Source organism: Lonchura striata, chromosome 1 (genome assembly GCF_050655825.1).
Source record: "Lonchura striata isolate lonStrDom1 chromosome 1, ASM5065582v1, whole genome shotgun sequence".
Taxonomy (NCBI): Eukaryota; Metazoa; Chordata; class Aves; order Passeriformes; family Estrildidae; genus Lonchura; species Lonchura striata.
The window spans coordinates 15,510,084-15,522,589 of NC_140703.1; the positions used below are offsets into that span (position 1 = coordinate 15,510,084).

The window sequence follows — 12,506 nt, forward strand, 5'->3', positions numbered from 1 at the left end:
GAAGGTGTCTCCCATATCATCCTGGATCCTCTCTGGAGATCATCCAGGAATGACACAATACAACCCTCTGCCACCACATACAAAACCAGAGAGAACCAGAGCTGTCCCTGGTCTGCTCCCTACAGTTCATTAATGGAGAACATCAACCACCCACTCCCAGAGGCTGCCTGGGACATGGTAACAAAACACAGAGAGGGTACAGCCATGGTGCTGAGAGAGCTCTGAGAAGTCCCTCTTCTATCCCCACTTGTGAGCCATAAAGCTTCAAACATTTGCAGGGCTCATTGAACTGTCAGCTAAGACTTATTTTGCAGTTGTTTGCTGAGCAGCTGGGAGACAAGGAGAGGTAAAAAGGTAAAAACCATGGAGACCTGGACAACTTGTTCTGTTAAGGCATCACTTGAGTGTTACTGCTCCAGTAAAGAACAAAATGCTGCCAGAGCATGGTTTAACTGAGCTGCCTGCCACCCTGAGCTGTGACACACAGGCTGTCTTCCTGAAGCTGCAATCAAGGATTTCTCTTTCCCTCTCTGCCTCACACACAGATATGCATGCACAGGTCTGTGAAGAAGCATGCTACTCCAGGGACCACATCCATTCAACACTGCTTCCTAAAGAAGTAAGCTAAAATGATGAACATCAGCAACTCGACCTTGCAAGCAGTAAAACATGTATTACAAGGCAGCATAATCAAGATAAATGGAGAAGATTAACCTGGAGATGAGGGCAAGGGAGAGAGAGGGAAGAAAAATGATGGAGAGCTCATAAGGCCTGAGCTCACAGCATCCCCTGAGTTGTCTGAAGACAGGGTTGGGGAAGGTGGAGGGAGTATGAAGAGGGATACTGATGGGAAAAACATAAAGCCCAACCAGTAGGGATCCTAGGAAGGAGTCCTTCTGCACAGGAACACAAAAGGAGAACTCACATGCAGCAAGGACCAGAGCCAACAGTCTTGAAGGTGTTAAAAGCCTCACTCCAAACACTAATTCCATCCCTAAGTCCAAGACAGCAATACATCATTCAGCTCAGCAGCAGCCCACAGCTACCGTGGTCACGTATGTTTGCACTGTTCATGCACAATAGGGACACCACCAAAATATCAGTGACAAGCTACAGAAGGCAGCTCACTCACTCCAGTGGCTTACAAGGATAGCACCTTGTAGGTTTTCTGTCCCTGCCATGCCAGGTGCCTGTGTATCTGCTGCACATTCTGTGTGTGCACCCATGGCTGTGGAGGCTTTTAGCCAAGAGGGCTCAATTTCTGGTGAGAATGAAAATCAGGTTCTTTGATCACCATCTGTTTTTGAAGGTGCCTCCAGCAGAATGAGAGATGCAGCACCCTACCTATGGTGCACATGCAGCTTTGGTGGGAACACATCTCTCTATTTGATCCTGTTTGCCCCATTCTTCTCCTCTCTTTTCAGAGTCTGTCCTGATAAATGGAGGTGGCAACCTGAAAACCACCTTTGTCTCACAGGAACACTCCAGAGACTGGACTGAGCTCAGCCACCTCACTTCCCAGAAGAAAACCCCAGGAACAGCATACACGAGGCAAAGAGAGGACCCACTTCCCCAGAGGTGGATAAAAGAACTCCAACATAATCACAGTCGAAGAGCTGAGCCAGCTACAAGTGAGAAACATCGGTCACTGCCAGAAGAGCAGTCCTAGCACAGAGGAGACCTCTGCAGCACCAGCACGTACCCCATCCCTCCAACACGCCCTCGGCACTCACCTGGCCGCAGGACCCTGATTTCCAGCAGGTTGGAGGTCCTGTCGGCCAGCCTGGTCCAGCTGCTGTTGTAGTTCTTCCTCCAGAGCTCAGCCACGCACTGGTACTTGCCGGCCTCGGTGTCGCTGGCCCTGCTGATGCTCAGGCGCACGTTGTTGCTGGACTCGGCCTTCTCGATGGCCGTGCGGGTCCGGAAGGCCGCCGCCCTGTCGCCCCACTGGACGCCGCCGTCGCGCGTGAAGGTGACCAGGTCGTGGAACTCGGTGCTGCCCGCCGGCTGGAAGCGCCACGTCACCGACACCGGCACCCACGACGGGTAGTGCGGCTTGATGATGCACTGGAGGTCGAAGGACTCGTTGTAGGTCACCCCCGGGGTGCGGGAGATGGCGGTGACAGCAAATCCGGCCTCTGTGGGAAGAGAGGAGAGGGCTTTGAGACACCTGCCTATGGAGGCCCTGCTGTCAGCATGCAAAAGCCAGTGTGGTCATCCAGCGGTGTGATCAGCCACTCCAGCTGTGTCAGCTTCTCATCTGGTATGGCCAAGTGAGGTGAAAAGCAGAGGCAAAAACACACAAGTGGTACTGCCTGAGCAGCAGTGACTGCCTGAGTGAGCACAGGCTGCAGCCATAGCAGGATTGCCCTGGATTTCTGCCCAGAGGAGTGAGATCCCCTGAGACACAGCCTCTGCAGGCTGCTGAAACCCTGCATGGAAATGCAGCAGCACAATGGCAAGTGAGCAGCACCTGGCAGAGCAGCTACTCAGCACCAGCCCCCTGTGATCCACATCCACCTCTTGAGCAGGGCATCCCACTCTGTCCCCCAACCCAGGTCTGCATCTGGCTGCTGCAGCTGGAGGAAGAATGAGGAAAGCAAGAAGTAGCAGCCTTCAAAACATGCATCATAGAAGTGGCAATGGTTACAAAACCCCAGGATGGAGGCAAACTGAAAGAGAAGCTGGCTGCTCCTGTTCTTCATACAGCTTTTGTTCTCTTCCACATCACAATTCCAGGACAGCTTTATGCAGTTATTCTTACATGTCTGCCACTCTACAGGCTGGTCAATACATTTTGACTTGTCTACCCCCAGCACTCTGTTTCTTTAGAGGAGTTGAAATCAGCAGATTATTAGTAATTAAAAGGTAACATATTCCTGTTAGCCAATCGGGCTTACATATTCAGGCAGAGTATTTCCACTGTTCATTTGCTCCAAGCCTCAGAGAGAAACATTTTCTTCTCTTCCAATCACTTCAGTGTGGCCAGCAGACTTAGCAGGGACCTTGTTTTCTTCTGCCAACATGCCCAAGAAGCGCTCCCCTCCTCAACGGCTGCATGGAGCATCCCACATGGGCTGACAGCTCCCCCTCTCCCTGCAGTGCTGACCACCCCAGCTCTCAGCAGAGCTGCCACTGCTTGAGGAGACCCCAGACAGTGCCCAGTCAAAAGAGGAACATCTTCTGGATCAGCATGGAGCTTCAGCCTGCCACTGGCTTGAAAAGATGAGCCAGGAGCTCCCTGCTGCTGCAGGCAGACCGGGCACAGCATGGAGCCTACCAAATCTGCACACTCCCAGCAGTGCCTCTGCAACCCCACGGCGTCACCGTGCCAGAGCTCCAGGATGTGTAATTACTGAGAAAACAGGTCAATCTTCGGGATTAAAACCTCTCACAGCATGTTCAGTGATTACCCAGGAGGGCAGTGTGAGACCCAGGCTGCCTCCCCTGCAGAGCTGTTGTATCTCAGCCCCATATAAGCCCTCACCTTCAGACCCTGCAGCAGCCCTCCTGCCCCAGTAAGTGTGTTACCAGGCCCAGCTCAGAGAAACCGTGAGCCAGAGAAGGCCCTAGAAAGCCAACTTAATTTCACCAAGACCAGCTGACTTCATCAAGTTTACTCTCCAGTTGCCTGGGCAAGGAAGCTTCATGAAGTCATGCAGAAGCCAGGTGTGTTTCTCAGGTCTTCAACTCCATCAACATGGTCATGGCATTTAAGTTAACAAACGAAAAGCCCTTCTTTTGGGACTTGGTACAAAAAGCATAGAAGTGGATTGATTTTATGTAAAACCTCCATACAAAAATACACCACTCCCTCACTTCCTCCTTCCATGGCCAGACTGGGACTTAAGTCCATGCCACGCACTCAAGAGCCTCAGAAGTTCAGGAACATCTGGTCTCTTCTGCCAGCACATCTCTCTTTCTGGCTGTTGCTTCTGAACCACCCTGTGGTTAGATTTATGGGTCTGAACATCACCAGCTGAAGAGTTTCTTACCCTGGCAGTCTGGCAAAAAATGAGACCTTAACTTGTAATGTGAGTGTCACTAAATTTACTGCATTTTTTTTAGGACAGCAGTTTCTGAAGCCATGAACCTCTCCTGCTTTTTCTTAGTACCCTGAATTTGAGTTTCGCAGGACATTTCAAAAACATGAAGCTGAACAAAAAAAAACCAAAAACCAACCAAAACAACAGATTCAGAAGCAAAACAATACTCAATGGTTTCTCTACATTTCTATGAGGTACTTCAGCTTTGCTAGTTAAAGAAACCTAAGAATTTCTTAAGACTAGACAGAACATGCTCAACAGCCGGTGACTGGGGAGCGAAGGAGGTGGGACAACCTTTCCATCACATCTTCTGGAACTCCTGTGCACTTCTGAGCATCTTAAATTTTAACAAGAGTAGAAGTGACATATTTTAAAATCTCATTGCCTAATCTCAAGACTTTTAAAAGTGGCAGAGTAAAGGGAAGGGCTGACATTTGGGACTTGTAGCCAGCCAAATGCTGCTGACCTCATGAGGAAGACACCATTGAAACTAGATGAGAATCTTCCTTTAGTTCTTTACAAAAGAACATCCTCACTTGCTTTTTGGAAGCTACACAGAAAAGATTTTTAAGTCCAGACAAAACAGCCTCTGAAAGGAGGTCAAAAGTAAAGGAGAGGAAAGGAGGGAAAAGGCAAGATTTTCATCAGAATACAATATGACTTTGAAGTCTGGTCTCACACATATCTTGTCAAAGCTTAAGATTAATACTTCAGAGTACCAAAAGAGCCACACAGTCCCCACTCTCCTGCCAAAATTCCTATCTCAACCTTTCAGGAGAGCTCCCTGATTGTCTTAGCCTTGGCATTCTGAAAATCAGTGGCCTCACAGAAGCAGTCATCCCTTCTTCAGCCTTCTGCAGATCACTTATGGAACCAGCCTAAGAGGACCAAAGTAACTCACAATCCACGCACAATGTCAAAACTCCCTACCTGCCCTCTCCTAAATGGATGTGGTTTCACTGTGTTGGAACAGAGGAGCACCTTGGCAGAGCAGAGTACCAGCTGCAAATGATCCAAGGTACTGGTTTACTTTGGTCATGGACAACATTGTGGTTCTGGGCCAGCACCTTAGTGCCTCCCTGCAGAGGCAGCAAGGGCCGTTCCTGACTCACACTTAAAAAGAGATGCCCACCATTTCTGCCTTCTGGGCCAACAGATGCACAGCATTCTGCACTCCTGATCTGGTGTGGGCAGAAGTAAGGTTTACGTAGGGCAGGCAAAGAGGCTTCGATATCCATGGACAGGTTTTGGTCAGTGCATGGTGAAGCACCACCATTGCACTGACCAAAACCCAGCTCCAGCACTGGCAGGATGCATCACAGGACTGGCAGCCTCTCTCCTCTGAAGGACACTGGAAGCCCTATTCCTCTCCTCAGCCATTCCCTGCTCTGCTCCTGCCACAGCCACCCCTCAGACTTCGCCCCCACACACACGGGTGCATGCAGGCCTTTTGCACCAACCTACAAAGAGCGTGGGCAGGCTGCTGGGTGCCTCCATTTGCTGGCAAGCAAAGGCAGGAGCGCTGAGAACAGCCTCAGTGATCTGCAGGTGACCTCCTGGGGGACGGCCAGGCACATGGGGGAGGGACCATGGCCCCGGGGCCCCCCACGCCTCAAGTACTCACCCAGAGCAGTGATGGACACCGGGGTGCTCATGTGCCGCTCCCCAACCATCTGCCACTCCCCATCCAGTGTCCGTGTCCACTCGGCCACCCGGCACTCATAGTGGCCCTCGTCCGCCTTGACGCTGTTGAAGATCTCCAGGGTGAAGGAGCCGGGCCGCACCTGCTCCACCTGGATGCCCCCGTAGCTGCTGCGCTCCGCGTAGGCGGGGCCGGGGTGCAAGGTGCCCTCCCGGTCCAGACGCACGATTTCGCTGCGCCGGTTCAGCTTGTCCACCAGCTGCCAGGCGACCGAGAGGCGGCTCTGGGGCCCAAAGCCCGAGCGCACGTTGCAGCCAAAGCGCAGGCTCTCTCCCTCCAAGACATTGGTGGCGTTGTTGATTATCTCCAAGGAGATGCTGGTCTCTAAGGAGAGAAACGCATACACACAGCGGAGATGACACACACTCGCCACTGCTCGGGCTGCAAGAAGGACGCTGCTGGCCAGAGACGCTTTCCACCAGGTGCAGGAAACTGCCCACACGTTTGGGTCCAGGCACGTCTTAACCTCATGCGTGACCACATCCAAAAACAGCTGGTGGGCAGCGAGCTGCTCCTGGTGACTTGCACACTCAAGGCAGGTGTAGGCCAAAGCTGGGAAAAATCTCTGCCTATGGCTCAGGAGACATTGCCGTGTCTTCTGCTCACAGGCCCAGGATGGGACCTCAGCAAAACTTGAGGGAATTTCTGTTGCTACAATATGCACTGCGTGCGACTGGCTCTGCCAAAAAAAAAAAAAACTTCCAGCGCCCTGCGGCTTTTTCAATTCGCATCATCCTGGTCACCATCTTGCCACATCCATTCCTACCAACACCTTTTGGGAGAAGCTCTCCCAGACTCCCACTGTTCGTGACACTATAGGTAGCTATCACTGTTTGGTAACGTTCAAAAAAAAAATCTGGTATCTTGAGCTTCCCAGTGTAAGGCTTTGTGGCTGGTTTTTCAGAGATACTGAGTGCTGGGTTACTGAGGTTACTCCTGCTGCTTTCCATCACAGTTATGTACACTTAGTACCCTTAAAAAAAATCATCACATTTGTTCCTACAGCTGGTGATTTATCAAAAGCAAGAATCAAATCTGTCTGAAAGGTGGCTGGGTCTAGAAACAATATATTTTAGAAATTTGTCCAGTGCAAGATTTCTAGCTAGAGTGGTTTTCAAAGCCAAACAAATGAGACCAAATATCAGTAGGAGAAAAAAGAAATAGAATTTCTTTTGGAGAAATGAGGAGAGAGAAAAAAGCTAGAGGAAAGGGCTGCATTTCCCTTCAAATCTAGGAGGTAAGAGGCCAATATAGCACAAAATCCTCTGGCAGCTACCTTCTACTTGGTCCAAGCCCACTGCCATGATAGCCTGGGCAACCCATGAAAGGTTCACCATGCCACGGCTACCAGTTTCAGAGAGCAAAACAAGGAACGAGTCAGTGGAATCTCTCCTCTCAACCTGTTTTTTTCTGTATTTACCATGTTTATCTCACAAATATAAAAGACATTTAAGGCAAGCCTCCAGTTGTTTTCACCAGAGCTGGCTAACACACAGTGACCAGGACGGAGCTTCATGCTGAAAAGCACCAGGGCTTAAGGAGCACACCTGGATTCTTCCAGTACAGCTGTCTTGCAAGACAGCTGAAGCACGATCACATAACAGCCTGTAGGAACCTAGCAGCTCCTAGGATAAACCAAGGCTAAGCTGGTCTTCTTGCTATGCCCGCTGAGTACTTTACAGAGCACCCAGCTCCCTGCAGAGCAAGGCCAGGAGCAAGATGTGAGGAGGAAGTCAGAGGCTGTCACATGTACCTTCAGCTCAAGAACAGACTGCCAGCTTGGTGTCATTACCAAGGTGGGGGCATGACTCCCCACCTATGAACCTGACACACATCCCTCCTTTTCAACCCCTTCCCAACAACAGAAATACATCTCACCAGCTGGGATTCCAAGCCCGAACAGCATGTGAACTCCTATCCTCCTTCTCCTGTACTGCTGTGGTCTGGGCACATCACACCTTTCCCAGCTACCTGCCCAGTACAGCAGTGCCCTCAGGAGGGGATGGGCACGCCTCTACTTACTGAGTGGCATGACAGTGATGGGGATGTTCTTTGGCCGCTTGCTCTCCTTGTCGATGAAGTCCCCTGTCACGGTCTTCTCCCGCTCGGTCACACGGCAGTTGTACTTGCCGCTGTCCTCCAGGCGCAGGCGGTAGATCTTCAGCACAAAAACATTGTCACTTTCTTTGGCCACCTTGAGCTGGCCCAGGGCCTCACGCTGGGCAAACTCGTTGTTGAGCACCGGCACGGCGTTAGGTCCCAGGCTGGCGATGAGGGAGCTGTTGAAGGCCCAGGAGATGGAGAAGTAGCGGTCGGGGACGTTCTGCGCCTCCAGGATGCAGCGGAACTCCACCGGCTCACCCACGATGTACATCCGCTTCTCCGTCTCCAGTCGGACGCTGAACTCCTTGTCTGGGGAGAGAGACTCGTGTCAGGATGTCAAAGGAGAGTCAGTACACCTCATGTCAAGTGTTCACAATTTGCTACTCCCTGCATAGCCAATATCCCTCAGACAAGTACATCCAGAGGTAAGAAGGTTCGGGATTTGTTTTTGCTGTGGGAGAACAGATGGGCTGTGCTGCCAGAGAGGCACCTTCTTGCCCATCAAGCAAAGAGCAAGCAAAGGTTTCCTCAGTCCTACTCCCACCCTGCTCAGCCAGAGTCAAGAGGCAGAACCTTTGGGGATATCTGAGAGGAACAAAGAGCTCAGGTGGGTCTTTAGATTCCTCAGCAGGAACCTGTGCTAGGTGCTAGGAGAAGAATTTTGACTTGTAAATGGACCTTGTGCGATATAAAAGCGTTTGCTGAAACTTTTTGTTTTATTCCCTGCTGTATCACTCTTACATCCTAACTTACCAAAATCCTCATTGCCTGTGCTAGTACCAAGTGCTTAAGATGTATGTTTTAGCTTCTGTGCCAGCCCCAGATCCCTGACCACATCAGGAGACAGAGCCTACCATCCAAACCCCTTTGCTGCCCTTTGCTGACACTCCCCTTGGCAGCAGGCAGTGCCTGGGTCCTCCTCTGCCCTGTTTCACCCTGCCAGCAGCCCCCTGAATGGGGCACATTGCAAAGCAAGGAGCTGAACTCCAGCCACCTAACACGGCACAGCCCCATTTTCCATCTCCTCCCACTTGCCCAGCAAGGGAGAAGAGCCAGAGGAGACACTGACCAGTGGCTTGCACGTTGACGATGGCGCCCTGGGAGCGCTTGCGGGTCATGGCATACCAAGAATCGTCCGGATCCTGGATCCACTCTGCTGCCTCGCAGTAAAACTCGCCCTGGTCTGACGGGTGGAGGTTGTAGATGGTGAGCTTGGAGGTGGTCTCCCCAACTTTGTCCAAGCGCACGTCGCCCGTGGCCTGTCGCTGGGCGTAGGCGCTGCCCGCCCGCAGCACGAAGTCGCGGCTGAGGGAGATGATCTCGACGGGCGCCTCGCTGCCTCGCTGCCGGTACCACGCGATGGAGACGTGGCTGTGCTGGGCTGTGCTCTTGGACACCTCGCACTTCAGCTCCAGGGAGTCGTGCTCCACCTTGTTCAGCGTCTGCGGGATGGCTGTCACCCGCAGCGAGTCCGGGATCACTGCAGCAGAGCAGGACAGAAACAGCCCAGAGTTAGCAACCCCAAAATGCTGAGGGTAAAGGCCAAACACCTTTAGAGAGCTAGGGGAGAAGTTTCTTTTTACAGTTGCAATTAAACATTAAGTGTAAGCAAGGCTACATTTAGCTAAGAAGAAGACAAGTGTCCCCAAAGCCTTTGACCATGACCTGCAGCACAAGCTCCAAACATGGTGCTTAAATTCCTACTCAGTGGGCCCCAGTAACTGAACAAGGTTTTTCACCACACTGCAGAGCAGCACAGTTTATTGTATTAATTTCCCATCAAGGCACTTTGTCAGGAGGAGCCTCTCCTCCATCATGTGCCCCCAAGCATGTTCTGTGACCCCCTCCTCCCACCCCCCGCCCTTGCCCACATCCTTCATCCTCTCCTCAGGCATGGTCTTCACCCCTCTTCAGCTACTGGTTGGTCCAAACCAAACACTCAGTTTCTTTAATCTTCCCTCATAAAAAAGTCAGGAGATCAAATTCCCTTCTCCAAAGCTTGTATTGTTTCACCTTTAATGACCCCCTCCAGCCAAAGGAAGGGGTTTCTGCATTCAGAGGGAACTGGCTTCTCTAAGGGCAGCAATACAATTGCATCCTGACCAGCTCATCAAGGCACTTTGTAGTAAAACTGCTGGCTACTTTTCCACTTGACTAACCAGAGGAAAGTAAGTACTATTGCTAAATTCAGGATAAAAACCAAAAACTTTACCCCTCCAACCTTACTAGGATTTAGAGAAAGGTTTTACCACCAGCAGATAAGACTTTTTAATAAAGAAGCCTTTCTAGACATTGCTGTCTCAAGAAACATCACGTGGAAAGAAGAATGTAAACCTTCTCCCCAGCTCTGCAGGCAAAGAAGTGTTAGTGAGCCTGTTAATGCCCACAGTTTTGCCACATGCCAGTGGAATATAATTAACATATCTCAGTTTGGTTTCATTGACAGCACTGGATGGTTTGACAAAATTAGCTGAGCTGCCAGAAGCTGCATCTGTTTCATTCAGGCACTGCTACAGAGAGCAATGAGCTGCAGTGAAGACAACCTCTGGGATTATTTATGGCAGAAAAGTCAAAATCAGAAGAGGACAAAGAAAAAAAGGAACAAGTTGGGAGTAAGTGAGAGAGAAATCTTCCCACATCCAGTCCAGATGGGAGCATTTTCTTTTACTACACATTCACCACCCCAGTTACTGCCTGACAGGAAAAGTACCTTGTAAGGCTGCTTACATTGCAGGTGGTTGTCTCTGTTCCTGTGACCACCACACATCTACTCCCTCCCTTCCCCTCATCCCTCTCACTGGAACTCCCATCCCCTGCTTGCTGACAATAGTTTCTGGCCAGGATCCTTCTTACTTCCTTTTCCCCCTTATCCCTGACTCCCAGACAGCGGTGACAGCAACAATTAACCTTGCCAGTTCACCATGCCTGCACAACAAGCTTTAAACTTCTCATTTCAAACCTTACTGAATAATTTTCACAGATACACGGCTCCTTTCTCTTCACCCTCCAGCCATGAGCTCTTAAAACTTCTCATGTGTTATTTAAATAAATTAAGCCTCATCATCATCATCTTGCTGGAGTGACTTTCCTGAGGAGATGCTTTGAATGCAGAACCTCTGTGCAACAGCTTACGGGGTGAAGGCAGGTACCTGTGAAGGAAAAGTGCCTGTCCTCCCCCAGTCTGAGAGCCCTGCATACCCCACCAGTTCCCTGTGCGCCCCCAGCCCTGCTCAGCAGCACAGCTGCTCTCTGGGTAAGCACAGGGAGCTGCTGACCCCAGGAGCCTGTCTGGCTTTGCAGGACAAGCCAGGTCATGCTCTAAGAGGGGACAGGCACTTGGCCTGCCAGACGTGGAGCTGCCCACTTCCCGGGAGTAATACAATGGGAAGCCTGTCTGAAGGCTGGGTCTCAGGCAAGCACTTACCACACCATTCCCTGAGCATGCTGGAGGCTAGCACAGACATAATTTTGTCATCTGGAACCATGACTTTGTATTTCCAGGTCATAACCTGGCTGGAAGGTTAGCATCCTTTATCCCAGATAGGCAAGTTTTTGCAATGTGCACTCCTGGGGAAAAATCAGGAGGTGTCAGCACGTGGTTAATGCTGTAATTTAACTGTGGTAACACCTGACACACTGTGCTGCATTCCTCCTGCTATTTTACTTTTAAAAGCCAACTAAGATCCTCCTGATTAGAGGAACTGGTAAGACCTTTTGGGTTACACACAGCCTTCAGGCTGTTGTCTTACGTCAGCATGGCAGGGACATATTTTCAGTCAGTGCCACCTTCCTAACCAGGAGGACTTGACATATACTGATAAATGAAAGCCCCATTTTCCAAGGATCAGATGATCAGGGAGGAACAAGCCACAGCCCTGAGGTGGCTGGGACAGTGGTGAGGCTCTGTGCTTCACACCATCACTCTCATTCTTGGCCAGTGATGCACAAACAGCTGTTTTATTCACACTGTAAGATGTGCCTCGGTGCTGTGTTCAGTCAGGGGGGAAGGTGGTAGAACAGAAAATGCTATTCCCAAGGCACAGACCCCACTGGCTTGCACCAGCAAGGGGTGACTGAGAGGGAACCTCATCAATGTATTCAAGTGCCAGAAGGGCAGGCAGGCATCAGAAGGGTGCAGCCAGGTGGTGCTGAGCAGTAGGAGGAGAGAAACATGAGGAGAAACTTATTTTCTGTGAGGATGACAAGAGCGCTGAAACTGGCTGCACAGAGAGGCTGTGGAGGCTTCTTCTCTGGAGATACTCAAAAACCTTCTGAACACAGCCCTGAGTAATGTGCTAATGTGCTTTGGGGGACCCTGCTCAAGCAGGGAGACTGGACTAGACAACTTGCAGTGGTCCCTACCAATCTCACCTGTTCTGTGACTCTGCGTGACAAGCAAGCTACAGGCACGGCTTAGCCCATCAGGCTGGAGCAGACTAGGGCTGCAAGTCACAGAGAAAAAAGGGAACACCAGGAAGCTGCTCACCAGGGCAGGACAGAGCATGCAGGATGTGCATTCTCAGAAGAGCAGTTCCTCCCAAGCCAGTCACCCTGCTCAGGTGTCACAGACGTCAGTCTGCATATCAGGACACGAGTGAGTCTCAGCACAGCGCTCACCTGGGAGCCCTGGCTCTGCTGCCAGCCACCCACTCACC

The 12,506-nt window shown here is 51.0% G+C and overlaps 1 protein-coding gene across 3 annotated transcripts in view; it reads right to left on the reverse strand.

The window, feature by feature from the left end:
- The window catches only part of IGSF3 (immunoglobulin superfamily member 3), a 92,373-nt gene that overhangs the window by 23,003 nt on the left and 56,864 nt on the right, over positions 1 to 12,506 (reverse strand). For 2 of the 3 annotated variants that reach the window (XR_014950091.1, XM_021541594.4), the window contains exons 3-6: positions 8,921 to 9,331; positions 7,771 to 8,160; positions 5,671 to 6,072; positions 1,734 to 2,138 (exon numbers count right to left, since the gene is read on the reverse strand). Coding sequence is in view for 2 of the 3 variants with exons in the window: in XM_021541594.4 (XP_021397269.3) it covers positions 1,734 to 2,138; positions 5,671 to 6,072; positions 7,771 to 8,160; positions 8,921 to 9,331 (1,608 nt within the window). In the remaining variant the exon portion in view is untranslated. The remainder of the gene's footprint in view (positions 1 to 1,733; positions 2,139 to 5,670; positions 6,073 to 7,770; positions 8,161 to 8,920; positions 9,332 to 12,506) is intronic. The other variant, XM_085560780.1, reaches the window with a different exon arrangement.